The 17,435-nt window shown below is 47.2% G+C and overlaps 2 protein-coding genes across 3 annotated transcripts; one reads left to right on the top strand and one right to left on the bottom strand.

The window, feature by feature from the left end:
• The first annotated feature begins 7,729 nt into the window (after positions 1–7,729).
• On the top strand, positions 7,730–11,901 carry c3h1orf50 (chromosome 3 C1orf50 homolog). Its single transcript, XM_055916137.1, has 5 exons — positions 7,730–7,942; positions 8,533–8,648; positions 10,285–10,371; positions 10,489–10,620; positions 11,277–11,901. Exons 1-5 carry the CDS (start codon positions 7,894–7,896, stop codon positions 11,460–11,462), a joined length of 570 nt encoding a protein of 189 aa, XP_055772112.1. The 5' UTR covers positions 7,730–7,893; the 3' UTR covers positions 11,463–11,901.
• Positions 11,902–12,117: 216 nt separating this feature from the next.
• ap5b1 (adaptor related protein complex 5 subunit beta 1) lies at positions 12,118–15,914 on the bottom strand. Of its 2 annotated transcripts, XM_055916135.1 has the most exons (4): positions 15,772–15,914; positions 15,428–15,583; positions 14,451–15,254; positions 12,118–14,294 (listed from the first exon to the last, which is right to left on the bottom strand). In XM_055916135.1, exons 2-4 carry the CDS (start codon positions 15,563–15,565, stop codon positions 12,342–12,344), a joined length of 2,895 nt encoding a protein of 964 aa, XP_055772110.1. In that variant the 5' UTR covers positions 15,566–15,583; positions 15,772–15,914; the 3' UTR covers positions 12,118–12,341. The 2 variants fall into 2 exon arrangements, with proteins under 2 accessions (XP_055772110.1, XP_055772109.1); XM_055916134.1 differs by having other exon boundaries at positions 15,428–15,914.
• Positions 15,915–17,435: the final 1,521 nt, after the last annotated feature.

Genomic DNA, 17,435 nt, shown 5'->3' with positions numbered 1-17,435 from the left:
CAGGCCCTGGAAGTCATTGCAGAAGCAGACGGTTCCGTTCGGATTTCGTTACCAGCACTATAGGGCTAGACCACTCACTGTGGGATTCCTCCAGTACCCCCATCTCTAGCATTGTCGTCACTTCCCGCTGGACCGCCACCCTCCGGGCTTCTGGTATCCGGTATGGCCATTTACGCACTTTTTCTCCCGGACGTGTGTGGATAGGATGTTCCACGAGATCTGTGCGCCTCGGCACCTCTGAGAACACGGCCGTATTTTGCTGGACCAACTCTCTGAGCTCTTGTCGTTGGGTCGGGCTGAGGTCTTCCCCCATTGCAACTTCGACAGAGGGCAGGCTCTGCTGTGGCCGGGTCCACTTTACGCATAGCGCATCTCGTGCATGCCATTTCTTCAGCAAGTTCACATGGTAAAGCTGGAGGAGTTTTCTCCGCCCTGTTTGGCGGACCTTGTAATTGACGTCGCCTACCCGCGCAACAATGTTGTATGGCCCATGCCACGTAGCCAGGAATTTACTCTCCATTGTAGGGATCAGCACCAAGACCTTCTCACCTGGGTGGAACTCTCATGGTTGGGCCCCCCAGTTGTAGACCCGCTCCTGGGCGTGTTGCGCCTGGGCTATGTGCTCCCTCACCATTGTCCAAATTGCCGTCATCCTCTCCCTCATCTCCTCCACATGTTCTACTACGCTGCGAAGGGGGGGTTGACTGCTCTTCCCAGACCTCTTTGGCTAGGTCCAGTAGTCCGCAGGGCCAAAGGCCATACAGCAGCTCAAAGGGGGAGAACCCAATGTATTCTTGGGGTACCTCGCGCACTGAGAACATCAGGTGGGGCATCAGCTGGTCCCAGTTCCTCCCGTCTCTCTCGATGACCTTCTTCAGCATCTTCTTTAGGTTCTTATTGAAGTGTTCAACTAGCCCGTCCGTTTGTAGATGGTACACACTGGTCCTCACCTGTTTTATTCGTAATAGATTGCAGACATCTTTCATCACACAAGACATGAATGCGGTGCCCTGGTCCATCAGGAATTCCCGCAGAATACACATACAGCTAAATAAATGGAAGAGCTCCCGTGCAATACCTTTTGCTGCCGCCATGCATAACGTGATTGCCTCAGGATACCGGGTGGCGTAATCCACGATTACCAGGATGTATTGGTGTGCCGTGGCGGTCTTCACCAATGGACCCACCAGATCCATTGCCACCTGCTCAAATGGCACTCCTATAATGGGCAAGGGAACCAAAGGGTTTCTATAATGTACCCTCGGAGCTGTGATCTGGCACTCCGGGCAACTACAGCAGTAGTCCTGCATGGCGCGCTTGACTCCGGGCCAGTGGAACCGATTCCCGATCCGCTCCCTGGTTTTCTCCATCCCCAGGTGTGCCCCAAGCAGGTGGGTGTGGGCAAGATGCAACACAGTCCTAACATACTGGCTGGGTATGAGTAACAAGTCTTTTGTCTCCCTATTGTGCTTTACTATCTGATACAATAAATTATGCTTGATGGTGAATTGGGGGTAGCGCCACTCACTTACTTCATGTAACAGCATGCCATCAATCACCTGGCCCCTAGCGTTCTGGAGATTGGGGTCTTCTAACTGGGCCGTCCCGATCTGACCCGTGATGATTACCGTGTCGGGAGGTCCGTCTGGGTCCTCCACCTCCATAAAGGGGAGCCTGAGGTCTTCCTCGCACAGTGGCTCGTTTGCCGGAGCGGAGTCGTCTCCCTCCTCCAGGTCTGACTCGGGCCCAGGTGGGGTGCGCAGGCCACCGTCCTTTTTCCTTTTCTTCCTACCTCACGTGCGCACATCCCCAGGTCCCTCCTCCACAGTGCCTGGAAGAGAGGGCAATCTTGACCGAGGAGAATGGACACGGGCAGGTTAGGAACAGCCCCCACGTGCATCTGGCACTCCCCCCTTGGGGTGGTTATCCTCACTGGCACAGTTGGGTACCTCTTCGTGTCCCCGTGTACACAGGACACTCACCTCCTCGTACCCCGGTTCATCCTTCCCCTCTTGTGTGAGCCACTGTGGGTGGGCCAGGGTCACCATGCTGCCGGAGTCCAGCAGAGCGCTGGTGTCAATGCCATTTATTCGTACAGGAACCTTCGGAGGGGCTGTCTCGGTGTGCGCTCAACAGGAGGTGACAACTCACCATCCGGGTTTCCCCCGAGCTGGGGGATGCGGAGGGCATGACCTCCTCCCGGCTGGGACAGTTCCACGCAAGGTGTCCCGGCTCACCGCACTCATAGCAGCGTCTCTGATATAGGGCCAGCAGTGGTCGACATAGTCGGTTTTGGTCACCCTCCTGCTTCACGGCCTCGGCTGGTTCCGTCCGGGCCACCTTCAGCCCCTCGCCTCTCTTTGTGTTGTTCGTTCCCCTCGCCCCATCCCCTCTCTCTGCTCGGGCCCCTCTCAGCAGGTCCAGTGTGTTCTGGTGAGTTTCCACAGTGGTTAGCAATTCCTCCAGGCTCTGGGGGTTCTGCATGCTCAACATCTTCTTCATCTCGTATGGCAGGGCCCGAAGGTATCGATCCAGGACGAGCTTGTCGATCATCGGGAGGGACGGTACTTCCGTCAGTAGCCAGCCCTTGGTCAGGCGCACCAGGTCACTCATCTGAGCACGGGGGGAAAGGGTGGGGTCAAAGCCCCCGTCGTGGACCAGTTGTGCACGGCATGCAAGGCTGAATCCATAACGGCTTCATAATTCGTGGCCTGGTCAGCATTTAAGTCAAAGTAGGCCTTCTGGGCCTTCCCGGAGAGGTAGGGTGCCAACAGGCTGGCCCACTTGGGCTATCCTTCCCTCTGAGCCATCCTCTCAAAGGTGCACAAATACGTCTCCACGTCATCTTCCTCCCTTAACCAGGAACTGATTCGGGCCAGACTCCTGAGCCATCCCAACCTTCAACTGTGCAATCTCTGCTACCAGTCTGGTTTTGTTGGTGCTGCTCCTCCAGTGCTTGCTCCTGGAGAGCCTGTTGCTTCTGCTGGCTGAGGATAAACTGAGCCACCAGCTCCTCCATTGTAATCTCCGTATTCTCAACCCCATGGCACCCAAAGCTACTCAGTTGCCCGCGTTCTCCACCATATGTGGTAAACCGTGGGATGTTGGGTTGAGCGTGCAGAGATTAACACAGAGACAGGGAGGTTTTAGTCCACAAACACAACTTTAGTAGGCCATAAAATAAACATAACAAAGAAAATCAAGTATCTTTGGCTCGGTCCTTCTTCTCAGCTTTGGCTCTGTGTCAGTCTCTCCCGGGTTCTCTCTCACTGTGTGCCACAGTGCTCCTTTTATGTGGCCTCCACGGCTGGTTGGCACTTTCCCCTAATTACCTCCACTTGGAGCTATCCGTGTAAGGGTGCCCAGCTCGTGTACTCCCAACAGAGGGAGCCAACGTCGCATCACATACCTCCCCTCTACCTCCCCTCTATTACCCCTGGGGTAGACATCCTGGGATACCACAATATATATATTTGCCTAATTTTGTGAACTAGGCCTTTATTACACTGGTCCAAGTAAAACTACTTTAAACTGCTACTTAAGTAGTTTTTTGGGGTATCTGTTCTTTACTATTTATATTCCTGTCTACTTTTACTCCGCTACATTCCTAAAGAAAACATGTACTTTTTACTCCCATACATTTTCCTTGACACAAAAAAGTACTTGTTATATTTCATGCTCAGGCAGGACAGAATTATTGTCCAATTCATGCACCTATCAATATAACGCATTGTCATTCCTACTGCCTATGATCTGGCGGATTCACTAAACACAAATACTACATTTCTAAATGATGTCTGAGTGTTGGAGTGTGCCCCAGTCTGTCCGTGAAAAAAGAATGAATATTGTGCCGTCTGGTTTTGCTTAATATAAGGAATTTGATGTAAAGCATTTACTTTTACTCAAGTATGACAATTGAATACTTTTTCCAAATGTACTTAAGTACATTTACAACAAGATACTTTACGACTTTTACTCGGGTAGTATTTTACTGGGGGATTTTTACCTTTACTTGAGTCATTTTCTATTCATTTAAAGGTACAATATATTTACTTTTACTCAAGTATAACAATTGAATACTTTTCACACCACTGCTTCAGTCATTGTGTTTTTTTCCAACAGTATTAGTGAACTAGGCCTTTATTACTCCAGAAGACAGCACAGTCTGAGCGAAGAACCTTTCCTCGGCTGTTCCTTGAGTTTTCAGAAAGGCACTTGAAAGACTCAGAGCATAAGGCAAAATATTCTGTGGTCTGATGAGGCAAAGATTTAACTCTTTGGCCTGAATGCAAAGCGCTATGTCTGGAGAAACCAGGCACAGCTCATCACCCGTCTAACACCATCCCTACTGATGGTGGCATCATCATGCTATGTGGATGCTTTTTAGCAGCAGGGACTGGTAAGGATAGAGGGCACAATGAATGGAGCCAAATACAGGCAAATCCTTGATGAGAATCCGCTTCAGAGTGCAAACGACCTTATAGTGGGTTGAAGATTTAACTTCCAACAGGACAATGACTGCAAGAATACAGCCAAAGCAACACTGGAATGGCTTCAGAACAAGAATGTGAAAGTCCTTGAGTGGCCCAGCCAAAGTCCAGACTTGAATCCCATTGAAAATCTGTGGAAAGACTTGAGGATTGCTGTTCACTGCCACTCCCCATCTAATTTAACAGAGCTTGAGAAAATCTGCAGGGAAGAATGGGAGAAAATCCCCAAATCAGTGCAAAGCTGATAGATATACCCAAGACGACTCAAAGCTGTAATTTCGGCCAAAGGTGCTTCTAAATAGTATTGACTCAGGGTGTGAGTCAATTCATTTGCAAACATTTCTAAAAACATGTTTTTCACTTCATCATTTTGGGTAATGTATGTACATTTTGAATTCAGGCTGTAACACAAAATGTGGAATAAGTCAAGGGATATGAATACTTTCTGAAGTCACAAGAGAGGAGGTAGGCCCACCTCTTTTTGTTTCACTTTTCTTTACATAAAAATTGTATTATTACAAAGTCCTGTGTGATCAATATGATAAATTCTCTGGATTTTTATATTTTTTATTTGTGGCAGTCTACAGATAGATACATGTGGTATAAACTGTAAATTGACATGAATATTGTACCTGTAACCCTCCCTGTGAGGTTGACCATGCAGTTGGATTGGAACAGTGAAGAGGCATAAGAAGATGTATTTTTTCTTGACAAAGCTGGGCTTCATATTAGGGCTTCCTCCTGACTAGGAGGTAGCTTAGTGCGTAAAGCATTGGGCCAGTAATCGTAAAGGTTGGTGGATCGAATCCCTGAGCTGACAAGGTATAAATCTGTCGTTCTGCCCGTGTAAATAAGAATTTGTTCTTAACTGACTTGCCTAGTTAAATAAAACATCTTCTTTTCACAAAACTGAAGCAACCAGAGGAGCATATACAACTGGGAATATGTATATGGCAGGCCCCTCAGGTTCGACAGCAGCTCCCATCTATTTTTGTGCAGTGTGACTGACCTCACCTAGACTTTTGACACTTGTTATTACCCACAACCAAAATAAATGTTGGTGTCCATGACCTGGACCCGAATCTGTCACAATGCACCTATGGGTTTACATGCATCATTTGGAATGTTTTGAGTTTGTGATAAGTTGACACCCATATTGTGCCATACTCTTCTGTATGGCCATATAAAACTTTTTTTGAAGGAAAAATAACAAAAACTAGCACAACCTCGTCAAGAGGCAAAGCTCCCTTATAGCCTATAGACCTATTGTCCCAAATTACTAATAGGCCTATATGTTCAGTTAGGCTACATGTAGCCTTCCTGCAATAGGCTGAAAAATTAGGCCTGTCAGAATGTACCATTCCTAATATTTGACATTTCCATTTTAAAGTAGATTTCTACTACATACCTACACGTACGCTACGGTCACAAGACGCAGGCCTCCTAATTGTCCCTAGAATTTCTAAGCAAACAGCTGGAGGCAGGGCTTTCTTCTATCGAGCTCCATTTTTATGGAATGGTCTGCCTACTCATGTGAGAGACGCAGACTCGGTCTCAACCTTTAAGTCTTAACTGAAGACTCATCTCTTCAGTAGGTCATATGATTGAGTGTAGTCTGGCCCAGGAGTGTGAAGGTGAACGGAAAGGCTCTGGAGCAACGAGCCGCCCTTGCTGTCTCTGCCTGGCCAGTTCCCCTCTCTCCGCTGGGATTCTCTGCCTCTAACCCTATTACAGGGGCTGAGTCACTGGCTTACTGGTGCTCTTCCATGCCATCCCTAGGAGGGGTGCGTCACTTGAGTGGGTTGAGTCACTGACGTGATCTTCCAGTCTGGGTTGGTGCCTCCCCTTGGGTTGTGCCATGGCGGAGATCTTTGTGGGCTATACTCGGCCTTGTCTCAGGATGGTAAGTTGGTGGTTGAAGATATCCCTCTAGTGGTGTGGGGGCTGTGCTTTGGCAAAGTGGGTGGGGTTATATCCTGCCTGTTTGGCACCGTCAGAGGGTCTCATCGGATGGGGCCACAGTGTCTCCTGACCCCTCCTGTCTCAGCCTCCAGTATTTATGCTGCAGTAGTTTGTCTCGGGAGGCTAGGGTCAGTCTATTATATCTGGAGTACTTCTCCTGTCTTATCCGGTGTCCTGTGTGAATTTAAGTATGCTCTCGCTAATTCTCTCTTTCTCTTTTTCTTTCTATCTCTCTCTCGGAAGACCTGAGCCCTAGGACCATGCCTCAGGACTACCTGGCATGATGACTCCTTGCTGTCCCCAGTCCACCTGGCCATGCTGCTGCTCCAGTTTCAACTGTTCTGCCTGCGGCTATGGAACCCTGACCTGTTCACCGGATGTGCTACCTGTCCCAGACCTGCTGTTTTCAACTCTCTAGAGACAGCAGGAGCGGTAGAGATACTCTCAATGATCGGCTATGAAAAGCACCCTTGCACCCTCGACAACTACTGTGATTATTATTATTTGACCATGCTGGTCATTTATGAACATTTGAACATCTTGGCCATGTTCTGTTATAATCTCCACCCGGCACAGCCAGAAGAGGACTTGGCCACCCCTCATAGCCTGGTTCCTCTCTAGGTTTCTTCCTAGGTTTTGGCCTTTCTAGGGAGTTTTTCCTAGCCACCGTGCTTCTACACCTGCATTGCTTGCTGTTTGGGGTTTTAGGCTGGGTTTCTGTACAGCACTTTGAGATATCAGCTGATGTAAGAAGGGCTATATAAATACATTTGATTTGATACCACATGTGCATTGAAACCTAGGAGAAGAGCATGCACTCCGCAGTGATAAACTGCAAATATTTTTTTCCTGTCTGGGAACAGTTCACGTTTCCACATTCCCCACACCAGTCTCAGTCATGAGTCTTGACCACACTCATGTCAAGTCCTCATTCTGTGTTTTTATTGGTTGTTTACTTTGCAGGATTTCGGTCCCACACATTATATATTTCACTGAAATTTAATTTCGTAAGATCCACGTTCCTTCCAAAATAGCCTATGTATGTAACAATTTTGTTACACAAGTTACACCTTCCCCTGTGTTCTAAGCCCTACAATAAAAGTCTCCGTTTCACTCAATAATGACAATAAACATCCGCCAGCATTGAATTAATTATATCTAGCGTTTAATGTGATATTTAAATTATTATTATTATTATTATAATTGCTCAACAATTATACTGAAATAACGTTTTGCAATCATTTTCAGAATGGCAACTAAATGGCCTACTATTATAGGTAGGTGGAGACGCAAGACCTTAAAACACCCCCCTGCTGGCCAGTCAAACTTTCACATAGCACAGTACACTGGTTACAAAACCTATTACTGAGCTCAAGTTGCAACTGGTTATTTCTGAGAGCATTTTGCTATATTGTACACCAAATTAGCTAAAGTAAAGAAAATGGACAGGACCGTTAGTCTCCCGAATCAACCAGACAAAGCAACCACAGGTAAGACTTCCTGCAGTGTAGCATTGATAGTTGTTTTTAGTTGTTCTCAATCAATGTCCTGTATAGGGTGTGAATGGAATGTTAACTTAAGTATAATTTGATTAATTGCTGTAGTTTAGAACTCTTGAGTAGGCTTTTAGCTCGACTATTATTAGTTATAACGTTACTCTAGCTGGTCACATTCAAAGGGAATTTCTAATTACCACTAACTTTTTTTACATTACAGTTTCACATTTTACAATAGGATATTCCACCGTCATACACCTCATTCGGTGTCAGCAATTTTGCCTAGGTTTTAGCAGCTGGCTTTTGCTAAACGTGAACAGAAAGTGCTTGCTTGCAGGTCAGGAAGCAAGGCACAAGTCACTCAAAGCATGAGATGTGGAGCCGGTTATGTATTATAGTCAGTCTGGCTGCGATTATTTGGGGAGGGGAGGCCAGACATTTAAGACTACAGGCCCACGTAAATGGGTGTTGCAATCAGTAAATCCATGTAGTCTAGACTAGCAGAAAACTTCACAAATGTCTAGCTTTGTCACCTTTCCTCAGTTTGTGTTATGCAAGTTTCAAGTGCCCCTGTGTGTTTGCAGTGCAGTTGGTGGAGAGCAGCAGCAACCCCAATGGGCTGGAACTAGTCAGCTCCTACCAGACCAACAGGGTGGGAGACCCCATGGACCTGGTTGCTCTGGCAACACAAGTACAGAGGGTAATTAAATGAATGGCATTGCAATGATCCTAATGGAATAATGATAAGGATGATCATAGTAAGCAGACTGTCATGTACAGTGGCTTGCGAAGGTATTCACTCCCCTTGGCATTTTTCCTATTTTGTTGCCTTAAAAAAAACATTTTGGGGGGGGTTGTATCGTTTGATTTACACAACATGCCTACCACTTTGAAGAGGCAAAATATTTTTATTGTTTAACAAACAATAAATAAGACAAACAGAACTTAAGCGTGCATCACTATTCACCCCCCCCACCCCTGAAAGTCAATACTTTGTAGAGCCACCTTTTGCAGTATTTACAGCTGCAAGTCTCTTGGGGTATGTCTCTAAGCTTGGCACATCTAGCCACTGAGATTTTTGCCCATTCTTTGACGAAAAACCGCTCCAACTCCAAGTTGGATGGGTTCCGCTGGTGTACAGCAATCTTTAAGTCATACCACGGATTCTCAATTGGATTGAGGTCTGGGCTTTAACTAGGCCATTCCAAGACATTTAAATGTTTCCCCTTAAACCACTCAAGTGCTGCTTTAGCAGTATGCTTAGGGTCATTGTCGTGCTGGAAGGTGAACCTGTCCCAGTCTCAAATCTTTGGAAGACTGAAACAGGTTTCCCTCAAGAATTTCTCTGTATTTAGCGCCATCCATTATTCCTTCAATTCTGACCAGTTTCCCAGTCCATGCTGATGGAAAAGCATCCCCACAGCATGATGCTGCCACCACCATGCTTCACTGTTGGTATGATCTTGGGTTTGAGCCAGACAGTGTTTTCCTTGATGGCCAAAAAGCTCAAATTTAGTCTCATCTGACCAGAGTACCTTCTTCCATATGTTTGGGGAGTCTCCAACATGCCCTTTGGCAAACACCAAACGTGTTTGCTTACTTTTTCTTTAAGCGATTGCTTTTTTTTTCTTTCTGGCCACTCTTCCGTAAAGCCCAGCTCTGTGGAGTGTACGGCTTAAAGTGGTCCTATGGGGAGATAGTCGAATCTCTGAGGTGGATCTTTGCAGCTCCTTCAGGGTTGTCTTTGGTCTCTTTGTTGCCTCTGATTAATGCCCTCCATGCCTCCTGAGCTGTGAGTTTTGGTGGACGGCCCTCTCTTGGCAGGTTTGTTGTGGTGCCATGTTCTTTCCCTTTTTTAATAATGGATTTAAAGGTGCTCTGTGTGTTCGACGTTTCAGAATAAAAAAATAAATAAGAAAACTTTCTTCAAACTAATTATGTGACTTCTGAGGGTAATTGGTTGCACCAGATCTTATTTAGAGGCTTCATAGCAAAGGGGGTGAATACCTATGACTTTAAAAAAAACTTATTTTTTTTAATAAGTACATTTTTTTCACTTCACCAATTTGGACTATTTTGTGTGTCCATTACATGAAATCCACATAAAAATCCATTTAAATGACAGGTTGTAATGCAACAAAATATGAAAAACGCCAAGGTGGATGAATAGTTTTGCAGGGAACGGTACAAACCCCTAGTGTTGCCAGTACCATTCCCCTGCCAACTATTCTGAACCCTAACTTTGGTTTGACGTCGCCCCATAAGGAATGTATAATAATGATGAAGACATTCTGTTTGAGATTTACCTTGTTTGGTTACCTGTGTTTGGTTCCTAGGGAGATGACTTTGTCAGAGCCAACGCCTGCAACAGACTGACAGTCATTGCTGATCAAATTAGATACCTGCAGGAACAAGCCAGAAAGGTGATGGCTTATATTTGACTTTATGTAACCAATCTATGTAATTCATATAGGGAAAGAATTAAGTAGCATTAGTGATGCCAATTGGTTTGATCTGAATGTTTTTGTTCTCTGGTGTAGATTTTAGAGGATGCCAAGAAGGATGCTGAGCTGCACCACGCTGCATGTAATGTAGTCAAGAAGCCAGGGAACATGTATTACCTGTACGAGCGGCCCTCAGGACAGAAATACTTCTCTATCCTCTCGCCTCAGGTAAGCACATCACACCTGGGCGGCTTTCAGCAGGGCACAATACTTTGGAGCGTTCAGATATTGCTCTACTCCTAAAGATCACGTCACATTTCCATCTGCAACACTTCTAAAATTCCAATCACCCGGGAAAGCCCCCAGCACATACAGCAGCTGAAAGACTGAGAAACTGTTACAGAATGTCTACCACCATGTGGTGCATAATGATATGAGTTGGGACATTTAGATGCTCAAAGTCTTCATGTGACCCTGAAGGGAGTTGATAATGTTCTCTTTAGCCGGTTAGAGGTGGTGCTGACTGACCACTCGGGTCTTTGTGTGCACGCGCATTGGCCACAGCATGGTTGTGTAAGCACAGTAGCACACACAGGATAACATTTAATGGATATAGGAAGATTAACATAGTCCCACTTTAATTTGAATATAGGAACGAAACGGCCCAATGGGTGTCTGCCAAACCATAACCCTTTTAGCAAAATATGGTGCTAATATTTACTCTACTGGTCATTCAATGACTGGTCCACTACAATTTCTACTATCTCTTCAGAAAATCTTAGTGGCTGGAAATACTTTTTTTATGCTGACCCACCACCACTACACTTCTTTTTGGCTTCTTTTATCAACTTGCGTAATGGATCTCACCCATCTCTCATTTGAAGGACTGGGGTACCGGCTGCCCTCACAAGCCTTGTGGTGCGTTCAAGCTTCAATACGACATGTCCTGGACCCCTATAGATGACGTGGAGAAGAAGGATGCTGAAATCGCCATCATGGACAAAATCCTGAGCCAGCAGACAGCCCTGCCTCCTTGCTTAGAGCCCAACTTTGAGAACATCTCAAAGTAGAGCTGCAACCTGGAACAGGACTGTTTTAAAGGGGCCACATTGAGTGGCATTAAATGGCCTTAATGGACATACAGGGACATATTTAATAGCTTGAGAAACATAAGATAACTTGGGGGAGGCAAAAATGTGTATTGTAACACACAATTAATTTTGTTTTTATTCATCTGGCACACACTTTTAGGCAAGCTCAGTAAATCTGGTCCCAATAGTGTTTTAATGTGAAACTTTAGTCATACAGAACTGTTTTGTGTGGAATCCTTCATTGTGTCAAAGACAGTTGAGTATGGTCTTCAAACTGCCCAAATGGGAAATATCCCACATATAATAGCATTAGGAACCAATTCAAGGTTCTAAATACTTTCCAGTTTTGCACCAAAGGTTTTTCAAGGAATGCATTTGATTTACTTCCTTAAATTAAAGCATATTCCTTTTCACACAATGGATCATTCTTGTTCTGCTACATCACTCAAATGACATCTCTAATAATAGATGTGTCCATGTCTTAATTCTATTTTCATGGGGGAACAGGCAACCTGTCCTGTGATTGGGAGAGAATGCATTTTCTGTTTTTGGGACCTGCAAAATGATTGTACAGCTGTAATAAAATATTTAGGTATGGCATGTTTGTGTTAAGCATGAGGTTAACAAGCAGAAGTCAGTCACACATTGACTTTATTTAGAAGTTAAATTAAAATGATTTCAAAAATCCATGATTCAAATGATCAGTTTACTGAGTGCAGCTTAGAAACATATTGTCATAAGTAAATGCAACATTTCAAAAGCAAAGACAAAAGGAAGCACTGAAATCAGACAAGTGTTAAAAGGGCATTATTTAATAAAAACAAGCCATCTCTTTTATGGAGCCCACCACTTTCAGAATCAGACATCACCATTGACTTGCTGTGTGCTGTGCATCTCTTTGGTAATGTCCTCTAGATAAGAGTTAATATAAGGCAGAAGCTTCCAGTTGTCTGTAGCAATATGAACCTGTACGGCATCCTCCTCTGTGATAACCTTCAGCAGCACGTGAGACTGGGGTGGGAGGAAGAACAGCACTTTACACCTGCCTTTATCCAAGTCTGAGACCAGATATCTCTGAAAGTGCTTCTCCACCAGCTCACCCACAGCCAAATCCTCCAACTGATCACAGAACAGGCTAGTTGCAGCGTTGGTCAAATCCCCCTCAGACTGCCCTGAGCATATTTCACCCCAGATCCCCTCAAACACCCTCTGCTTATTTTCCCTGGCCCACCCTAGGGGTGCGAGGAGGGGCAGAAACACCTCAGGGAAGGCCACATGTAGGTCTGCCAGCGGGGAGTGCCAGGAGAGGCCGTCCTCCGTGGTGAAGATAGCGCTAGCTCTCAGGGTGGTGTGGTACGGCTGCTTGGGCTTCAGCCTCAGCCTCACTGTAGGGGGCTTCCTGGTCCTGAACAGGCAAGGCACGCTGATGTCACTCACTTCCTCATAGTGGCCGTCCGTGAGGTCAAAGTGCAAGCGGATGCTGAAGAGCTTGTCGAAATGGGGGTCGTGAACTCCAATGTGTGTGAGGTGGTATTGGAGGGTGATTTCAGAGGCGAAGCTGGAACTCTGGAACTGGGCTCTGTAGTCCTCTATCCCTCCCTGTCCTGGGGAACTCTCAGTCTCACAGGCTGGTTCACTGTCTGGTTTATGCTCTGGTTTGCATTCATCTGGTTCATGTTTGGCCAGTTTGACCAGCCTCAGCAGCGGTCGCTCTGTCTGGTGCACGGTCAGACCGCTGGTCAGTTCCTCGGTCTCGCCCATGATGGCAGACAGCGAGCGCACTTTGGCCTGCCGCCCCCTTTCTGTTCCCCTCTGTGCCAACACCCCAGCCAGCTTCTCCTGGGAGAGAGTGGTGAGGAGGGTGTAGTACAAGCGGGCGTGGTCCTGGATGTCTGTTTCACCATAATGACAGGTGAGGTGCTGTAGGAGATCAGCCAGCGGTGTGAGAAGGGAGTCCAAGCTGGGGTGCAGGAGCAGGCGTCGACACACCCCCAGCACGCCGTTCCCCAGACGCCAGTCCCCGCTCACACACAGCGCGGATGAAGAGGAAGTGATGACGCACAGCAAAAAGTTGAGAGTGGCTCTCTGGAGGACTTCCCCTTCCTCTGCCACACGGGCCAGGATCCTGAGGTGCCAGCGGAGGTCTTGCAGGGTGAGCTGGGACAGCGGGGCCTCTGTGATGGTTCTTTGCAGGGCTCTTAGCAGTGCCACAGCCCAGCCTGACTCCTCCAGCCGGTCCTGGGTCCGGTCAGCCAGGTTGATGAGGTGAGGGGCCAGCCGAGTGCGTCTGAGGTACAGGTCACACAGCCTTTGAGACAGGTCCTCAGAGTAGCGCTCCACGTGGCAGAAGTGAAGGAGGAAGAGGAAGGAAGCCCTGAAGAAGGTCACCACCATCTCCCTACTGGCCTGGTTCTCCACGATATGGAGAAGGGAGGTCAGGTGATCATACAGGTAGGCCAGGCCTCTCCCCCCCTGTCCCTCCCTGTCTTCTTCTCCTTCCTCCAGGTAGACCAGAGAGAGTAGGTTCAGTCTAGCCAGCATACTGACACTTTCATTGAACACAGTGGGCACTAAGGCCGCGGCTAGCCGAGGGGTCAAGAGCACGGGCAGGCTCTCGTCGCCACTGCTGATTGGTCGGTTCTCTGGGAAGTGCAGGATGCAGTCCATGTAGAAGAGCTTCTCAGGCGTGCTCAGTAGGGGGTGTTGGGACAGGCCGACGAGACGCTTTAGAAGGAAGGCCTCATCCTCTGCGCTGAACAGGCTGTCTGTGAAAGCAGCCTTCATCAGCAGAGTGGTGTGCAGAAGACACACCTGCAACAACAAGAGAGATTAAACAATGCGGTCACAAGTCTTAAGATTTTACAGCTTGGCTTGATAAGGTTCTACCACAACACAAGCATGGTTAGATCTGTGGATAATCTGCCATTTCTTCCATAACTCATCCTAGACAAGTAGACTGCTACTAACCTTGCATGTGCCCAATAGACGCAGCAGCTGTGCCCTGAATATTGTCGGGGAGACTGCAGGCACCATGGCAAGCACCTCCACCAGCCGTCGCAGCAGGGCAGCCTGGGATAGGGATGTGAGCAGGTAGGACTCCTCTAGGAGGGAGGAGAGTAGCGATCTCAGCTCTTTACAGTCTAGGCCCGTCTGCAGGGAAGGAACTTTTCCCATGGGGCCCAGAGTGAGGGGCGAGAAGAGGGCCAAGTCTGAGTGGGACTCAGTGTTTGGGTGTGCGGAGTCTGCACCCTCCCCCCACACAAACCCCTCGTTGCTCCCCAGTGCAGCCTTCAGGTCTCCAGCCCCAGCCCCTTTCTGCTGGGTGAGCAGATACACAGCATTCCTCAGTGCCAGGGCATGGAGCCCCGTGTAGGCCTGGTGAAGCCTGGAGTTTTCCTGTTGCCTCAGGCTACTCAGGAGCTCCAAGCGTTGGGATAGTAGGCCCGGGAGGCAAGCCTCCAGCTCCCTCAGGCAGTCGCAGGCCGTTGTCCTCAGGGGGTGTAATGCAGCCCCAGCCTGCGCGTCGTTGGTGTCCTGGGCCATCTGTAAGAGAAGGTCCAGGAAGTCTTGGGAGGCGCTGGTGTGTGAGCTAACACAGCAGGAGCAGAGGAGCACGGAGGTGAGGGCCAGGAGGAGGTGGCAGCGGAGCGGGAGGGATTTGGGGGAGCACTGGGCAAACACAGACATGAGCTCCAGGGCGGTCTCCTCTCCCACAGAGACAGAGGGGCACAGCAGAGTAGGGTGCTCAAGTAGCGGGGACAACAGTAGGACCTGAGGCAGGCGGAACAGAGGACATAATGCAGTTGTGGTTTAACGTTTAAACATTTTTATAATGAAAGTGCCTTCCTCCATAGCAAATGCTCTGGAACTTTCTGTGGATACATACATAGGAAGGGACTAGGGAGGCTTCAATACAATAATTGTGCCCTGAAAACGTAATGTACCTTGATGAGGTCACTGGCCCTGTCATCTCGCAACTCGTGCAGGACCTCAGCGAGGAAGATGTCCGATGTCGTGATGCACAAGAACTGGGACGGGCTGCGCAAGAATGCGGAGATCCTCTCGGGCCAGTTCGCTGACATGGTTGAACCGAATATAGCCTACAGGTAAAAAATGACTTACTTTTATTGCACAATGTCTCTGTTTAGATAAGGTTGGTAGCCTACGACCAGAGGTACCACTACAACTTTGATTACGGTCTGCGAAATCAGGCAAAGTTTTTCTCGACCTGCAAAACAATGTGTTGTGATGTATTCAAAGCGGTTGTCATCCGTATTTCACAGCATACCTTTTTATGTGCAATCACACCACACCGACGGTTGTTATTATCACATAGCTAGCTTCTATACGTACTCATCTGCTTATGTTCACCTCACCGGCACTAACGACCATCACACTTTTAGAGATGTTTCACTTCCTTGTCTTAGTAGTCATGTGATCAAATATCACATGGCGCTAAGTGTGCTTCAAAATAAAGGTATCCATTGGCATGGCAGCGGCCCTTAAACTAGGTAATTCGTTTTAGCATGAACATTGAGGGCGTCATTCTAAAGTTAACTGGGTGGGGATTCCTATGGGTTGTGAGCGTTCCGCCAATGATAAGAGCATTGTCTTCTTCAAATTGGGTTTTCTAAGGTTTGTAAATGGCTTTAAGATATATATATATATACACACGTTTTATTTAACTAGGCAAGTCAGTCAAGGACACATTCTTATTTACAATGACGCCCTACCAAAAGGCAAACGGCCTCCTTTATAAATAAGCATCAACCAGTGGGTCTTGTGACGGGTTTACAGAGATTACTAGTTTACAGAGTGCAGTGATGTGTCCTATAAGGAGCATTGGTGGCCGAATGGTAAAGAACATCTAGCCGCTCGAGAACACCCTTACCTGCCGAACTATAAATTACGTCTCCGTAATCTAGCATGGGTAGGATGGTCATCTGAATCAGGGTTAGTTTAGCAGCTGGGGTGAAAGAGCAGCAGTTACGATATATTTATTTATCCAACCTTTATTTAACTAGGCAAGTCAGTTAAGAACAAATTCTTATTTACAATGACGGCCTGGCAAAAGGCCTCCAGTGGGGACAGGGCCTGGGATTAATAAAATAAATACAATATAAATATAGGATGAGACAACAGAACACTACATAAGACAACATAGCAAGACAGCAACACATGACAACACAGCATGGTAGCAACACAACATGGCAGCAGCACAAAACATGATACAAACATCATTGGGCACAGCCAACAGCACAAAGGTCAAGAAGATAGAGACAACAATACATCACACAAAGCAGCCACAACTGTCTGCAAGAGTGTCCATGATTGAGTCCTTGAATGGAGTGAGATTAAACTGTCCAGTTTGAGAGTTTGTTGCAGCTTGCTCCAGTTGCAGTTGCTAGCTGCAGTGAACTGAAAAGAGGAGCGACCCAGGGATGTGTGTGCTTTGGGGACCCCCAAAAGAATGTGACTGGCAGAACGGGTGTTGTACGTGGAGGACGAGGGCTGCAGTAGACATCCCAGACAGGGGGGAGTGAGGCCTAGGATAGAGGAAACCATGTCTAGATTAAACCTTAGCCTGCAGCTTTGATATGTGCTGAGAGAAAGACAGTGTACTGTCTAGCCATACTCCCAAGTACTTGTATGAGGTGACTACCTCAAGCTCTAAACCCTCAAGAGGTAGTAATCACACCTGTGGGGAGAGGGGCATTCTTCTTACCAAACCACAAGACCTTTGTTTGGAGGTGTTCAGAACAAGGTTAAGGGCAGAGAAAGCTTGTTGGACACTAAGAAAGCTTTGTTGTAAAGCGTTTTAAACACAAAACCCGGGGAGGGGCCGGCTGAGCATAAGACTATCATCTGCATATAAATGGATGAGAGAGCTTCCTACTGCCTTAGCTATGTTGTTGATGTAAATTGAGAAGAGCGTGAGGCCTAGGATCAAGT

Source organism: Salvelinus fontinalis, chromosome 3 (assembly GCF_029448725.1).
Source record: "Salvelinus fontinalis isolate EN_2023a chromosome 3, ASM2944872v1, whole genome shotgun sequence".
Lineage (NCBI taxonomy): Eukaryota > Metazoa > Chordata > Actinopteri > Salmoniformes > Salmonidae > Salvelinus > Salvelinus fontinalis.
The sequence above is the reverse complement of the archived record's forward strand: the minus strand, read 5'-3'. Positions and strand labels throughout refer to the sequence as shown.